Source organism: Centroberyx affinis, unplaced genomic scaffold (assembly GCF_046629955.1).
Source record: "Centroberyx affinis isolate AG114_WGS23_722 - 3 ecotype Tasmania unplaced genomic scaffold, CSIRO-AGI_Caff_v1 ptg004479l_1, whole genome shotgun sequence".
Classification (NCBI taxonomy): domain Eukaryota; kingdom Metazoa; phylum Chordata; class Actinopteri; order Beryciformes; family Berycidae; genus Centroberyx; species Centroberyx affinis.
Genome location: NW_027282136.1, coordinates 105,747 through 122,530, shown reverse-complemented (window position 1 = coordinate 122,530; position 16,784 = coordinate 105,747). Strand labels below are relative to the sequence as shown.

The following is a 16,784-nucleotide window of genomic DNA, read 5'->3' as shown; positions in this document are numbered from 1 at the left end:
ATAACAGTTAAGTTTAACATTAATATGTGAATCAAAAACCACCACTCATACCAGTGCTAAAGTACGCTGAGTAGATACTGTTCAATAACTCTACTGCTTTCATTATTATTATATAACTATTACTCATTAAAAACAAGAGGCACTTGAGCAACTGTTGAACCCAAAAAATGATTAAAACATGGCCTTTCAAAAAAAATAACACCCACACAGAAGTTACACGTGTCTTTAAATAGATGTGATTGAACAATTATGACATTTAATTTATACTTCCTTTCTCTGATGAATGCCATCATAGCCAAAACATCATGTTTTTAATGCAGTAAAGTGTCTATATTCTTCAACAGAGCGAGTGCTGCACTTAACTTTTTTGTTCCCTTTACTGACATTTTTATAGGCAGCAGCTCGACTGGCTATTAGAGCACAACTGCTCTCACTGCCATTTTATAAAAGCTGCTGAGTGCTGACAGTGATTTCAGAGCAGCGTCATAACTAACAATGCTTCTTAGTGGTTTGAAAATCAATTTAAATCACAGCTTATTGCTTAATTATCTTGTACATTACATTGTTACCTCTACATTACAGGTTGCACCCAAGTGTGCATTTTGTTACCAGTCATAAACAATTGTGCTTTGCAATGCTGTCAAGTGTCTTGGACTGGAGGCCCATATAAACTGGGAAAAGGTGCGACAGAGCCATCACATTTCTCTCTCCCTCTCTCATACACACCTGTATGGATGCCGTCTCCTTGCATCAGCTCCTTGGCCATGGCCGTGGTTACCGTGGTAACGTCGGATCCCCTCAGGTGTCGGACTCCCAGGTGAGTGAGCAGGGAGGTGGGCGGGGCAGGGTGCAGACCCGGGTGGAGATAGGCCAGAGACAGGTGCCTGTCGAGCTCGTCGCCGCCAATCACCTCGCGGATCACAGCGTCCTGACAGACGGCCACCTGGGACGGCAGCTTGTACACGACGTCGCCATCTGGGAGAGAAACGATGGAGAGGAATGGAGGGGTGAGGATAATCTGATCAGAAGACTCCAATAATACGGCTGATATGGACACAGCACCGCTATCTGCATGAACTGCTGGAGGGCAGATTTGACTGCATTTACGAACTGAGCTGGAAAAAGAACATGGCAGAGAGAGAGGGTGATGAAAAAGAACTGGGCAGAAAAAGAGAAGAACACACACATTTAAAAATAGACACACATTTCTGGGGGCAGGTACACAAGGACATTGAATAGCCAGCCAAAAGAAAAAGCACTGAGGAATCTTTTTTGATGAACAAGCTGTATTTTGGTGTCTTCACGCATTCTGACACCATGAATCCATTCAAAATACACATCTTAATTATTGAGCCTCGTCTCAGTAGACTGGAGTTACAAATGTAAACCAAGCTAATTTTACCACTGAACTGGAACACAGTATGTAATTAGAATAGCACTCAGAGAGATGCTACACCCACACTGTAATGTAATTTAAGGGCCATGAAGGAAAATGTCACACATGGCAGTCATGTTTTACAAAGTGGAAAGGGGCTGATTGAGTCTGACCTGTATACTATGATTATAGTGCAAGTCTGTGAAAGGTTTTGTATTGTAAGTCTGTTGCTCATATCCTATAGCCTGCTAATAAAAAGGATCCATCCCCTGGGGTGCAGTGAGCTCACGCCGCCTTGTTCCAACCACAAACAAATGTGATTCCTCCAAAACACTGCAGGTGTGAGCGGTACCTGAGTTGAGTGTGGGCAGGAAGGCCTTGCCCTTGAGCAGCTGGATGATCTGCCCAGCGACGGGCTTGAAGAAGTCCAGCACCTCGTCAGGCAGGGGGACAAACTGCAGGAAGTGGCAGAGACCCTTCAGCCTGCTGAACTCTGGGTGATCCTGGAACAAGGAGAACAGCCTATTAGTTAAACCGAATAACCAAGGACTAATGAGTGCTGTAAGTTTATATAAGGTTTTGCACATTTTTCACTTTTTCTTCATCTCAGTATATTCTACTCCTCTTATTTGGCACACCCTGTGTACATACTGCAATTCATATATTTTCTTACTGTATTTCTACTTAGTATGTTCTAGCTCTGTATTTGTCAGCTGTATTGTTTACACCACCCATTTGCCCTATTCTTCTTTAGATTCCCTTTTTCTTTGCTGCATTCTTTTACTATTTGTTGCTACAATGACCCAATTTCTCCACAGGGATCATTAAAGTAACATCTAATCTAATCTGTTCTGTCACTGAAAATACCCCATACAGCCCTGTAGCCATTATCTTACAGTGAAGACATCCATGGCCTGGAGGAAGAGCTGGGGTATCTCAGATCGAAGCCACTGGTTCCATGGACTGTCTCTGTCCACGTCTTCACGAGAAGAAGGGATGTCAAAGTCACCTGGAGGAGAGAAAAGAAGTGTATCAAGTGACAGTACTCGTTTATTCCCACTTCACAACAACTAATATCAATATATTAATGTGTTTCTTTGTATGCATTTTCACCTTGGATGATGAAGCGGAAGCCGAAACTGCGGAGGGGCAGGAAGGCGAAGACTGGCTGTTTCTGAGGCTGGCATCTGATGTCACTTGCTGTGATGTCACTGCCCAGCTGGAAGGCCAGGGCGAGCTCAGTCGACTCAATGTCCACTTTGATCTAAAGGAGAAAACGATCAACCTCACCACAGGGACAAAAGCTCTGAAAAAGTCTGACAGACCACTGACATGGACGTTTGCCTTAGTGCAACAGTTGGAAAACTGCTCAAATCTGAGCCGGAGCACAGAATTTCTATGCGTTTACTCTCCCTTCGGTTCAATTCTTTTCTTACATAACCTGACTGCAGGTAACGAGTAGCTCCCTCCGGGGAGTGGAAGGAAGGAAGATATCTGGAGAAGAAAGACAGCAGCAGGGAAAAAAGGGCCGTTTCAGCCCTGACAGATCATCAAACCCTGTTTGGTGGTTTTTGTGTGCTTGTGTGCGTGTGTGGATCTTTCCTGTCAGATATTTCTCCCAGACGTAGGATCACAAAGCCTGCCTAATGAGTGAGTTTTCACGAGGTCTGGCAAGGAGCAGAGAGGGAGACATTCACTCTTGCCGGTGTAGAAGGAGGAACACTTATATAACACAAACACAGGGAGCAGGTCAGAGGAAAGCACAGCTAGAGTGAATTTCATTCAATCTGCAGGAGGGATGTAAAGTGGAAATTGACAGACAGTTGCCAACTACAGCTAGATAGGGTTAGTCTACCTCAAAACGAAGGAACAGAATAAGGTGTTGGTGTGTGTTGTGCGTTACCTTCTTGGGCTGCAGTGTGCCTTTGACCACTAGCCAGCGCTCTGTGCCCTCTGTGTGCTCTACCTCCAGTATGTTGTGACTCAGGTCTCTACGAGTCATCGTCACAAGTCGCTTCTCGCTCTGCAGGGAGATGGAGGCAGCAGGTGAGGGAAATATTTGTACGTGTGTGCGAGTGTATGCAACAATGCACAAATGCATGTTTGCATGAGTGTGTATGTGTGCGCACGTGCTTGTTTTTGTATGTTTGCGTATTTAAGTGTGATTATGTGTGTGTGACTGTGTGTGTGTCAGTGTGTTTGCATGTATGTGTGTGCACAAATGTTTTGAGTGTAAGAGCTACCTGATTGTAGATGGTAATGGAGCGTAGGCGGTGTAGAAAGAGCAGCAGGGACGGGTGAACATCATGAAACAGGTTTCTGGTCTGGTGGCCCTCAGAGCGCAGAGGAAGGCAGATCTTAGTGGTCCAGCTGATGGGAGAAGAAAAGGGAGAACGACTGTGAGCAGACGGTTTGGAAACTGGTGGTTCTAATATTTCAGTTGACCTATTTATGTTATCCTTGATGTTTCTAAATATTCATGTTAAAGATGAACATATAAACAAAATGAATCTTCTCCGGTATTCAGGTGTATTAACTCCATTGACTTTTCAAATATGGTATTTGTGCGCACAGGCTGTTCCTCAACTCATCTAACCTGTGCTGATTCATGCCATTCAGCTGTGTGTCCACAGGCCTCTCATCCTCTATCCAGTGGGGGAGGATGTATCCCATGGGGCCGCAGGTCTTGTCGAAGCGCAAGTTGAAGCCGTTGGAGTGAATTGCAGGACAGTCTGTGACCTTAAACACCGACTTGAAGCCGATGCCCTTTTGACCTGTGAGGAGTCGAGCAACCAGCAGCAAGATGGCAGCAGAACAACAGAAAAACAGTTAGAAGAATCGACACAATCAGGAGGCACAACATTAGGCACAAATCATCATGACAAACCAACTGTAAGCCACAGTGAAGGCTAATCAATTGCACCTATTTCTAATTATCAATTTCTTATCATTAAGTTCATTTCAGGCAGTGTATTGGCACAGAGAGACACAATTGGGGATGGTGTTTCTATGGCCAGGCTGTGATCTCCCTCAGCAGTGCAGCAGGAGCTGGAGCTGTTCTGACTCTGTTTTAAAAGTACAACCATGAGAGCTGAAGGGAATAATTACCAGGCAGCTACTGTACTTGACACTGACGTGTGCGAGTAGGACGTAATCAGAGAATGTCAGAGAAACGTGTGAGGAAGAGGGAGGCAGATAAATTAAGATGGTGAATGTGTGTGAGTTAAGAAACCACAGAAAAGGGCTGCTAGCAGCTGGTAATCATGATCATTCTGCAATCAGTCAGTCTTTTAAATACATAAAGTTGAGTCAAGGTTGCATTTCTAGCATCATACATATTCAAAACACTCCTTACAGCCAAGAGAAAATCTATTCACATGTGCATGCAATGCAGAAAAGTAAAATGGTCCAGATAGATTGTCAATACCAACTAGTCAAAACTAAAAAATATTGATAAGAGCTTATGGCCTCGGCTGAGTTTTAGGGTAGATATATACAGTATGTGTGTTGTCTGTATAGAAAAGAAAAGAAACATTGTGTTTACAGATGCTATTGCGAAATGGGAGCATGGAAATGGAAAAGAGTGGCTGATACTGTACTGCCGTTACTGTACCAACAGAACAATACAATCTCATCAAGACATCCTGTACATAGTTACCTATGTATCCATATTTGTGTTTGCCCTTGGTGCTGCGACCCACATCACAGATGGCCCTGATATTCTTCTCCAGGAAGCCGGTCTCGTTGTTAAGAACGGTGATGCAGTCTCTCTCCACCACAAAGGCCAGGGCCGGGACGCCACTGGCCTCCGTTGGATAGCTGTTGTCATCAGCATTCTGGAAAATGGGGAAAGTCGAGTATGGAATGGGTTATAGTTGGAATGTAAAATTAAGCGATAAGATATGAGAGGCCAAGAAGCATCACTTCTTGCTTGTTCTAAAATAACGGTAAATCAAAGCCTCAGGTGGCTTACTGCTTTTTTAAAATGGCAGTCAAACAATATTGTAATATTTTTTTTTCCTTTAATCAATGTTATTTTCTGCCTTGCAAAAGTAGCTCAACAATGTGGTTGCTAAGCGACACGGTATGGTACAGTGTAAATTGAGTTAACCGGCCAAAGAGAAAGATAGCCAGCTTGAGGGCCTGAAGGCATGCTGCCCGGGGAAATGTTTTTTGAGCAAGTTGTATTTTGTGTTGTTTGTTTGTTGTGTTTTTTCATGCATTCTGACACCATGATTCCATTTAAATGTTCCTTAATAACTGACTACTTTTGATGTGTTTACCGCAGAAACCATACGGTTTACTTTCCAGTTTCATTTATGAGTGGTTGTCTTGAGCATGGAGCATTGGGATATAAGAAGTGGCTAGGTATTAGGTAGATAAATACAGTCTTGGCAGTAAACTACATAATTAATCTATCATGCCAGTTGTCAGTGTGGTGTGTCGAGCCAAATCAAACTTGTGAGTTGGGGCAATATGCGGCTCCGTGGGTGGCATTACACTCAGGTTCACCTTGTATCTGACTGCTGGGCAATTTTACACATCTCTGACAACTAAAATGTGTCAAGTTACTGTCTAACACACACCGTTACAAACACATGCAACTAGTGTGGAGGACACCGTAGAATTTAAAATTTCACTTTCGTCTCAACAATGGGAGGCTTTGTCAGATTGGATGGGATAAAACAAGGGCAAAGCTTCTTTCCCCTGCACTGGCACAGCAGTAAAACCAAGTGTGGAGATAGATAAGTCTGTCTGATGCGTGACTGCAAGGCTCCTAACATCAGTGAGCAGTTAAAAAAAACAGTAGGATGCTGGAAAGGAGTACAGAATCGTTATATTATTATATAGTGTTATACCATTAATATGGAGCGCGTTTTAATCGCTTTTTGGATTTGGCGGTTTGGGTTTCTATTGGTCCCTTTGATTATATCGAAGAGTAGCACTCCCTTTGGACTAAGAGGTATGTAGATTTGATGAAATTTTGATCAGAATCGATCAGCATGATGGCAAAAACTAGGAAAATAACCGGAACTAATCATTTTAGGCAAATAGTGGGCAGTTGAGACTGAAAATGTGTGTGGATGTTAATGTTAGAAAAAGATACCTGAATGAGTTCCAGGACAAAGTGTGTGTCTTTGCTGTAGAGCTCAGTGGAGAGGCGGTCCAGGCTTCGGCCCAGCCTGTCCTGGTGAACCTTCATCAGCTTCTGGCCTTCAGCAGTCAACTCCACACCAATACCAAACTCGTTTTTCCTGTTACATTCAGAAAACCGCAAGAGAACACATTGCAAAGCAGAAATCAGATGCAAATAAAAATAGTATCACTGTAAAGGGTCATATTACGGTGAGTGAGGACGAACCTGATGTCCTCAATTATGGTTCTTTGGGGGTTCGATGTGCCCTCTGATTGGCTGCTTGCAGCGTCCTCTTCATCAGAATTAGCCAATTCCAACTGTTCCTCCTCCTGGCTTCCCTCTGTTTCACTGCTGATGTGTGTGCCTCCATTAGGCAAAGAGCTCAACTCATACAGCTCCTCTTCATCCCCTTCCTCCCCAACATCCTCGTCTTGCTCACCATCAGCTAGAAGAGGATTTATTAATTAAATTAAAAATGAAGGAAGGAAGTTGATACTGGCCTTTATTCACCAGAGCATGAGGAATGTGTAAAATACACGTCCCATGGTGCACTCTTGCTCTCACTCACTTTGTTGTGGGTTCAGGTGGGAGGAGCTGAAGCTGGAGTCCATGGTGGCTTCGTCAAGATCATCATCTTCACTCGTATTCAGGGCTGATAGACTGCTGCTCACAGAATCTACCAAATTGGACTACAGTAATGAAAAGAAAGAAAATTAGCACAACAATACACCCAAAGAAGTGCACTAAAATAAACAACACGAGAGAGAAACATCTGATTTCAACACTGACAAATCCCCCAACATATGAATTGACAATAAATGTATGATTATATAAAATGGGTAGCCATATGTGTGTGGTGTATGAGACGTCAGAATATTTTTCCATACTCTTCTAAACATTTTATGCATTTTCTAGACCACAAAATTATCAAATTCATTTTCCATACTTTTCCAAAAGTTCCAGTACCTCTGGAACTCTGAGACATAACTTGAGTAATAAGGCTTTCTGCTTTTCCGAAATGACGGCAATACACAGTAAAAGAAGAACACAAGATTATTACTTTAATCAATGATACCTAAATATTGTTTTTCTGTGTTTATGCAGTAAAAGATATACATTTATTATGTCTTTTACAGTGACTTCCAACAAGACTTATCAGAACTGAGGTCCGTTTTCTATTTTTTATTACTTAAATTCTGACCTTGATCTGGTCCACAGGTGCTGTGGGCATGTGGTTTTGGCTCTGTGGCGGGGTCAGCTTGCTGTGGTAGTCCGTGGCCCAGTCTGTGATGCCCAAGAGGATGCCCAGCCGGTGCAGGCAGTTGAGGTGGCGCGGGTCGGACCTGGCCGTAGTAAGTAGGACCTGTTTAGACTTGGCCTGGCCCAAGACACGGGAGAAAGGCTCCAGAAACACCTGGAAGGCACATTCACACAAGCACATAGACACGATGACTTTACAGAGTTACACCAGGAATACAAGCCTAACCTTTTTGACATTCTGTTCTGTTAACTTGTTGAAGTAATGGCAGCAAAAACTAACAGGCGAAAAGGAGGTAGAAGGACAGGCTCAGCATTAGAGATCAGAGGGCTACAGGTCATATGAGAAATGGAGAGAACGGAATGAGAGCATATACTACAGTAAGTCTAACAATGACCAACAAGTCAGCAAGCTATCCATCTGACCAGTCTGGCTTGCAGGCGATTCCTGTGGTTGGCATGACAACCATAAGACTGATAACAACCACCTCCTCATCACTTTAGCTGAGCAGATTAAATTCGCAGGCTAAGTCAGCCCACACTCTGTTGTCCATTTAAAAGCTGTACACCATACTTTTACTGTAGATTAATTCCTGCACATTATATACTGTAGGTCACATTTATCTGGGACACAAGAACTTCAGCCTCCTGTTGAGCCTTCTGGAGGTGTCTTGGGACTAAATCAACAAAACAACAAAACTATGATGGGAGGTGCACACTACACAGATCTACACAGATTCTTTCCTAAAATATTCAAAGGATAATGTTATCAGATTCTGTGTACTGGTAAACTCCAGTCTGCGATAATGCAGTGCTACTGACCTGCTGCAGGAGGACCTGGCAGATTCTGGTGGGGATTCGAATCAAACAGTCCAAAAGGTATCGGGCCACAGTACTGTAACACAACACGTCCTCTTCTGCCTGGGACAAATCTAACAAACACAAACCTCATTTCATTAATGGTCACATATTTGTGCTGTATTTGAAATCCAACACATTACACTAGGTGTAAATATATTTTTACATGTGAATCAATTTGGAAAAGCATTAAGACTTTGGATTTTGGACATAAAAACACACAAAACAAATGGCCCTGTTGCGTCACTACCTTCTTTAGCCACGGCCGCCGCCAGTGAGCTCTCCATGTGATTGGCCAGGAGGGCCGTGGGCGCATTAACGATCCCGTCAGCCACCACCATGGATACGAGGTGGCCGGCCGTGCCGATGGGGTTGAGGGTCATGGCAGCCTGAGAGAAGAGCTTGTCTCCTGTAGAGGTGGTGATCCTGAGCAGCAATCCTGGTGACACCTCCAGTGCTGCCAGGTCTGTATTCGCTGAAAGTGTTTTCATTAAACAAAGAGTTGAATTAAATTTAGAGTAAATTTAATTAGATTAAACAAAGAGTTTAATATCATTTAATTAAACTCTTTGTTTGTGCTAGTTCATATTTTTTCTACATGCTCTATTCTTATTTACATGCTATTTTTCTTTGCTGTATCCTATCATTCGCTGCTGCAAAAACCCCATTTCCCCACAGAGAACATTAAAGTTTCATCTGAGGTAACTTCATGACAGAGGCATGTTTACATGTCTATATTCACTGTGACATGCTATACAAAAACCGAGCAAAGTTAATATTCAATTCACAAGAACAACTGTAGTACATAAATGATCCAGCCAGAAACAAACCAACTCAATGTAGCTGGTACCTACCTGCATTTCTTTCGATGAAATCCTTGAGGGGGCCGTAAACAGGCTTAAAGACCATCTCCCATTGGCTCCACTCACTTAAATCCTCCAGTAGGGGGCAAGAGAGCAAGCTGGCCAGGGCCTGGGCCTGGGCCACCTCCCCTAGGATCCCCCCGACTGACTCACACACACTCACAGCGCTGCTAGTGGGAAGGATGTGGGAGAGAGGGAGATGGAGGTAAGGACAGAGATGAAATAGAGACCAGCAAAGTGATGGAGGGTTTATTCCAGCTCTTGGGGACAAAACAGCTTGTTGTTGTTGTTGTGTGACAGTCCTGTAGCTCCAATCTGGTGTTTCTCTTGTTTTTCCCCACACACATGGCCATCTATGTGCTGGATAAATTTTACAATATCTCTTTAAAATCTATTGTATAATTTCAAAAACATATGGTTGTGAACCTAAAAATGACGTTATATGTCATGTTACCTATTTGGTAGATAAAAAATTTTCATCCAGCAGCCAGGCACTGTTAAATAATACACTGTCCAGTAATACAATTCTAGCTGAGCTTCTACCTGCTGTGTTTGGCAAACAGGGCTGACTCATAGAAGACTTGGCTGAGTCCTCCTCCACCCAGCATCTCTCTCTGGCGTTGGACCAGGCCAGCCAGGGTCCGCAGAGGGCCAAGGCCCAGGTCACGACTGTCCCGGACCCCGTAGTGGGACCTCAGAGCTGACTCTACATGGGAGAGCTGGGAAGAGGAGGTTGGATGTTACTGACAACATTCCTGTCATCTTCTAGAACTCATGAATTTGGTCAAAACTGTCCACTAATTTTACTACGACAGAGGAAGAATCTTCACATTTTAGTACTTAAGTGTGTACGCCTATGCAACAATAGTGTGTGCGGCTGTTAATGACTCACTCCATCTGGATCGGTGGAGGTGATGGCTCCACACTGTTTGATGAACTCGAACACGTCCTGTCTGCTGGCTCTGAAGCCACAGCCCTGGAGCTCCATGTTGCTGCTGCCCAGACTCACAGCGCCACCCACTGTCTCCTGCAGCAACTGCACACAACCAGAAAGAAAAGTTTATTAAAATTAATTTTTACCACTGTGGCATCACCAGGAATGTAAGGAGGCAAAAATATCTATTCAAGCACTGCAATACATTTAGATTTAGTTGTTTTTATTGTTCTACTGTCTCAGATGACAGTTAACAGTGTAAATAAAAAGTTTTAGGGCTGAGTGAAGGACTCCTACCTGAATGTTCTTAACCAGGAACTCCAGGAAGTTGCCTTTCTCTAAAGAGATGAATTCTTTGATCTGGAAGTGTTTGGTCAACTTCTTCTCCAGAGAGGCAATGTGGGCCAGAGTGATGGCTGAGTTCAGACTGGACAGGCTGTCTTTAACGAACTGCTTCACAGCGGCTGAAAGACACAGAGCAGAAATGTTGGTCATTCACTGACATACTAAGCAATCCAAACCTGTGTATGTGGAACCAGCACATCAATGAGTCAAATGGACATCAACAGATACAAGTTTAGCGAATATGTGTGGTAAAATCCTCTGTGTGTTCTGTTACAGTACCTTCACTAGGCAGCGCAGTGGTAGGTTTATCCTCTCTTTTATTTTGTTCTGTGTTTTTGGATGCCTTGTCTTTGGGCACCAGGTCCGGCGGGGTTGCCAGGGACCCTCCGCAGACGGCCAGTTGAAACAGAGCGGTAGCCAGCCGGTCACCTGACACCTGCAGCAGGAAGTCCTGGACACGCTGGATGGAAAATTAAATCATACTATGTATCAGAGACGTGGTACTCATGGGGTCACATGGACATCACTTATCTCTCATGACCAAATTTAAAGATAACCAATGGAGTTTTCGGCCACTATTGTGTGGGTTGCCGAACAACAACAAAAACACTTATCACATGGTTTTTAAGCACATGCATGAGAACGTACAAGCATCCCATGGAGAAAACCCATGGATAAACGGAGATATTAATACTGGAGATGCTTTTGATCAGTGGAGAAAAGTGAAGTTAAAGGAAGCATTTCATACCAATGCGGACATAGCATTCTTCTTACTCAACTAGTAAGTTAGTTTGCTAGCTAGTACTTGTGTTACAATCCTATATTGAACTGGAAATTCTTGTAAATGATGTGCCGATGGGTGAAGTAGCTGGCATGGTTACCAGGAATGCCTGCAACTTAGGCTGTCAGTCAAATGAAGGGCGGAGCTTCCTCTCCAAGCCGCTGCACTGAGATCCGGATGTAAACAGTGTAGCCTTGTAAACATTAAAAATTAAGACTTTCTGAATGTCTTTGAAGGTAATAAATTTATTCAACATAGTCATTGGAGTCAACAACTCTATGTCTGTATGAGTGAAATCATGAATGTAAACAAATCTACATTGTTTACATGGAAAACTCCACTGTTCATCTTTAAGTAAATTAAATTGTTCAAACAAACAACTTGTCATATATCCATTGAACATAGGCAGGTAGTATTAAATGGAGGACTACAGGCTGATCAGTGGACATATTTGCATCGGCATCACTGCCTAACCAGTCACCAAGTGTAATCTTGCTTTGGCATAGCACCCAGTGTTGCAATGAGCAGTCCACCCAATGTGATGTAAGACTGATGTCAGACAGCCTAGAGGGGACACTATGTGCAGACAGAGGCAGGCTATTGACACATCATCTCTCCCTGAAGGGCTAGTCTGAGAAATAAAAGGGAGATGCCTAAACAGAACTCAAATTATGAAGGAATTATTATTCCTATGATCTTCAGTTCAATCCATAGTTTTGAACACAAACAAGCTCTCACACACAGGGAGAATCCAAATAAGTGGAGAACCAAGTCTGTAATTTGTGATGCCATGCCATGCCAAGAAACACTTTCTAGAGATACTCCACCGATGATGAATGGGAGGCTGATGTTTGTTTTAGCTTTTACACCCAAATGAGCGTTATTTCCCACTCCAGTCAGAAGAGTGGAGTCACTCCCCATCTTCCATTTTAGATTGAAAACTCATCTCATCAAGTCATACATTATGTCACCCTCTTCCCACTGAATGATTTCAACTCTCTATTAGTAGCTCTTATTCTGTTTATTTTCCTAGCACTCACTCTGACATTCATCACTCTATGGTCAAGTAATATGGTGAGGGCATTAAAGCCAAAACCTTTTCATTCTTTTTTTTTTGGCTTCTTTTACTGACCATAACAGTTCATAGAGAGGGTTCATAAGTTTTCGAAACCTATCACTAATAATGCCTGCTTTTAGACCATATAAAATGTTTTCACACAAGGATTGTTTCTAGTTCTGAGTAACTGTTGCCTCCTGTTAGCATTTGCTAGTGCAAACATGGGAGTTGCTGTCAATGATCCAGACAGTGCCATGTGATGATATGACAGGCTTTTGATGTCTTGGCTCTCTTGTTTGTAGCTTTAGGGAGAGGGCTCTCATGCAAACTGTCCAGATCATTGAAATGACATGGGAAACATGTTTCACTTTAATGATGGCAGAAAATGCCTACTTTGTCACACAAATAAGGAAAATCTCACAGTTCCACAGAGTAGAGATAATCCCAAAACACTTAGAAGTGGGTAGCTGTCAAGATGGCACAGAGTCGGGCGGCGCATCAACACACCAATGGAGCTGCAGTTTAACCACAAATGCTATATCTAGCCGGCATTCATCAGTTAAAACGAACTTTTTCCTGGTTAAGGATTAGCAGATTAGGAAGGGTGACATTTTGTTAATGAGTGGAGAACTGGAGAGCCGCTCGACTGTTAGCCCCCTGGCGGCTCGTGGCAGGGGGCTTAGTAGAATTATCACCCAGCCTTTTACAGCGGCAAATAAAGGACACAGCGCTAGGGTGTCATATCAGGGGGGATAACCACTGAAATCCCTGAAAAGTGGACACAAAGTCCCCACACTGCCATGGAACGAGCTCTTCTGAGGCAGCAGAGGAAGGAGAACAAGCTAATGATATTTCAAGCAGTAAAAAGAAGCTAAACTCAGACACTGATCTAAGGTCCTTCCTAAATAGGGTTGGGGTTAAGATTTGGAGTGCAGCCTAATGATTCTGAAACGTGTCTAAAAGCATATTCCGTAAGAATTGCATTTACAAATGCTGGGGGAATTACAAATAACATTGTGATGTAAGGAGATATTTGGTAATGAGCAAAGAATTGTGAGTTCATGAGCTTCAAAACGTTCTAAAGGTTACCCAGTCTTGTATTCTAACAAATTAAAGGGATGTGAAAAGAGGGGAAATCATTTTTCAACAAGTCATCAGCTAATGATTGAATTACAAAATCAATCAGCCCATAAGTGTTTCTGTCACCCACCTTGGCCATCCTGGGGCTGAAGACCTCTGTTGCATTTGTAAAGACCGACAGCACCACCTCCGCGGCTGTCATAGAAGCATACTTCTTCCTGAGCTCCAAGCTGCCTAGGGAGGAAAAGGAACCTGGGCCTTGCACTGGCTCCATCACGCTCTTCTTCACCTTCCTCATCCGCTCACGGACCTCCTCCTCCAGCTCCTTCTGGATGACCTCCCGGGCCTGCTCCAAATAGGTGTGCTCACAACGACTCACCTTGATTAGGGTCTGGAGGGGACCGAGAAGGAGTGTAAACAAATTTAGGTCAGTCAGTTGAGACACTTCACTCCTCTATACCTGTGCTCGATCAAACTTTGTCATGTTGTACAAAACATAACAAAAAACTAAACAAAATAATAAATAACAGTAAGCATCATAGTGTCTCTCACCGCTATGGGCAGCCCAACGCTGTGTATCCTGATACCCAGCTCGTAGGGAGAGTCACAGCTGTTCTGGTCAGCCAGGTACTTCATAAACTCTGCCAGGTCTACTTTTGGCTTGTTCTGCTTCCTCCTAAAAACGCGAAGTTGCTAAAGAAAGAAAGTACAGTAGATAAATTAAGACGAAAAGTCAAACTGAACCCACATACTTCATCAAAAATGGTTCCTTGACTGTCCCGGAAATTGTGAACAAAAGCCATGAACCCAGGCTCTCTGCTGTTCCATGTTGGGTCATAATTGAATCCATTAAACCCCTATGTCAGTTGCCATGTCAGTCGCACCCTCAGGATATCCAATGTCTCGATCTGGTGGATGTCATCGTCCTTGGTGTTGCTGTCGATCTTGAACATCTTGTGGATGAGGGGAAGCTTGCAGAGGGGGCCCAGGTTCAGCTCCTCATAGCGCTTCTTGTCCTTCAGGGCAGCCAGTGACTGGCCCAGCTCATACAAGGTGCAGATGGCTGTCGCTGCTTCTGTAGACTGACAGAAAAAAACGCGCCAATTAGCAACCCAACATACTCCGGATAAATTATTGCATAAACAAAAACAATACATGGGGTAATTTGCAATTGTATGTGTGCCAACCTCTATGAACATGTTAATCTCTCTGGTGGTGTACTGAAGATCCTTCAGAGCTGGTATTTGCCAGGATTTTATCCTGCCTGACTCCAGGGAGGGAACCTGCATCAGCATGCACACTCTGGATATCACCTGGATGGAGGGTTGGAAGGCATTCAAAGGATGTTCAGGGAAGGACACGATTAGGAATCCTTACAACAGTCAGTCATATGCATTCCTAAACCTAACAAGTTGAAAAATCCACCCTCAGATGCTATTACACTGTTCGATATCATCAATTTGTGATAAGTGTGCGTTAACGTTGATGCAAAATAGTGAGTCTAGAAAGAAGCCCTTGCTCTGAGAGGCTAACAGCTATGCTGGAAATATGATGAAAACCTGACGTCACTTCATTTACGTTTGGATCCACAGAACAGTGCCCCAATGTATCCATCAGCAGCAGTGTGTCCTGTTTAAAAGCCCTTGAGCAAGACAACAAATCCTCACCTGCTCACTCAAAGTAAGCTGATCTGCACAGAGTGCAGTAAATGTAAACTTGATTTGCCCTGGCCCTTCCACGTATTCATCAGTTATAGCTGAATGCTAATACAGTTCAAGTGCACAAAACCCTACTGTGTAGGGGGCTGTCAGGGCTTTCAGTGCGGTCAAGGGGACTATATTTTTGTGCATTCCTCCTCACCCTGTCTTTGGTGACCAGCTCTCCCTCTGCAGCAATCTCTCGTATCACTTCCTCCACCAGACCGTTGACTGTCTCTGGATCCAGGGACCTGTTCCACCTCCTGCCTGGAAGATTCTCCTCGTCCTCCTGTAGGGCCTCTGCTGCCCGCACATTAGCCCCATGGACCTCCCTCTGCTGGGCACGGTAAGCTTCCCTAAACACTGGGGCATTGCCTTCTCTCTGGGTTTCATCTCTCAGCTTGCTCTTCTTGTCTTTGCTCGGCTTCACCTTCGCCCCCAGCGCTGGGAAGTCTGAGTCGGACAGGGAGCTGGACGGCCTGGCCTGTTTCTGCTCACTCTCAGGCTCTCTCTTGGGATTCTGCGTTGCTGTGGGAGGACATGGCAAACTGAGGATGAAAAATGATCGTAATTTCATAGTTTTTAAGAATGTTTCTGTGTGTGGTAGCATCTGCCCACCTGCAGCTTTTTGGGATAGACCATTCCAGGGGTTTGGTGTTGGTTCAGACACAGTTTGTGGCTTCCCAGGGCGAGATGCTTCCCAATTATCATACAGAGACATGTACTGCTCTAGAGGGAGCTCTTCACCATAGTCCTGAAAATAGCAGGTCTGTAGCTGTTCCATGGATCCAGCAATAAACGGGTTCTTCTTTATCACCTATAACACATCAATAAACCTTTATTGACAAGGTGCTCAATATATACAGCCCTCCAAAGGCAAATAGCAGTAACTACTTTGTGTGTTTTAAAGGTCAAAGGTCATGACTTATTATTAAGATTTAGCCTAATGTTTAAAAAAATATACCCATGAATGGCACTAATAATAACAAAAATCATTACAAACACAAACTTGAACACACCTTTAGCAGCGGGATCACTAAGCAAGCCTTACACTATGGAAGGTCACTGACAAGTTCTGCAAACAAACCCAGTAGCTAGTGTCTGTGTCCGACCCCCTTTTTTTTGCCTAGCACATACTTCTCCAGATTTGACACTACTGACTTTACATCACAATGTGACAACCTCCTCCAAGCCCTGCCAAACACACCAATCATCACATTGTTCTCAGAACATGAAGTCCATGTGCAATTCAGCAGATGTAAAAGAAACTCGTGACCCAAATGGCAGCTTGGGGAGTGTCTTGCGCCTCCGAGCTCTCGCTGGCTTTCTAACCCCTGTTCCAGAAATCCATCTGGTGGCACTAACATCTATAGCTGTCATTACAGGTGGAGCACTCCAAA

The 16,784-nt window shown here is 43.8% G+C and overlaps 1 protein-coding gene across 3 annotated transcripts in view; it reads right to left on the bottom strand.

The window, feature by feature from the left end:
* LOC139665178 (uncharacterized) overlaps positions 1-16,784 on the bottom strand; it is a 37,193-nt gene that overhangs the window by 16,406 nt on the left and 4,003 nt on the right. For 2 of the 3 annotated variants that reach the window (XM_071544160.1, XM_071544162.1), the window contains exons 3-27: positions 16,003-16,201; positions 15,548-15,912; positions 14,875-15,000; positions 14,572-14,769; positions 14,240-14,380; positions 13,818-14,078; positions 11,049-11,229; positions 10,722-10,888; positions 10,383-10,526; positions 10,034-10,209; positions 9,482-9,660; positions 8,878-9,102; positions 8,592-8,701; positions 7,714-7,926; positions 7,081-7,201; positions 6,738-6,957; positions 6,483-6,630; positions 5,034-5,211; positions 3,972-4,149; positions 3,619-3,745; positions 3,279-3,398; positions 2,489-2,639; positions 2,272-2,384; positions 1,728-1,878; positions 727-975 (exon numbers count right to left, since the gene is read on the bottom strand). In XM_071544160.1, coding sequence (XP_071400261.1) covers positions 727-975; positions 1,728-1,878; positions 2,272-2,384; positions 2,489-2,639; positions 3,279-3,398; positions 3,619-3,745; positions 3,972-4,149; positions 5,034-5,211; positions 6,483-6,630; positions 6,738-6,957; positions 7,081-7,201; positions 7,714-7,926; positions 8,592-8,701; positions 8,878-9,102; positions 9,482-9,660; positions 10,034-10,209; positions 10,383-10,526; positions 10,722-10,888; positions 11,049-11,229; positions 13,818-14,078; positions 14,240-14,380; positions 14,572-14,769; positions 14,875-15,000; positions 15,548-15,912; positions 16,003-16,201 — 4,441 coding nt within the window. The remainder of the gene's footprint in view (positions 1-726; positions 976-1,727; positions 1,879-2,271; positions 2,385-2,488; positions 2,640-3,278; positions 3,399-3,618; positions 3,746-3,971; positions 4,150-5,033; positions 5,212-6,482; positions 6,631-6,737; positions 6,958-7,080; positions 7,202-7,713; positions 7,927-8,591; positions 8,702-8,877; positions 9,103-9,481; positions 9,661-10,033; positions 10,210-10,382; positions 10,527-10,721; positions 10,889-11,048; positions 11,230-13,817; positions 14,079-14,239; positions 14,381-14,571; positions 14,770-14,874; positions 15,001-15,547; positions 15,913-16,002; positions 16,202-16,784) is intronic. The other variant, XM_071544161.1, reaches the window with a different exon arrangement.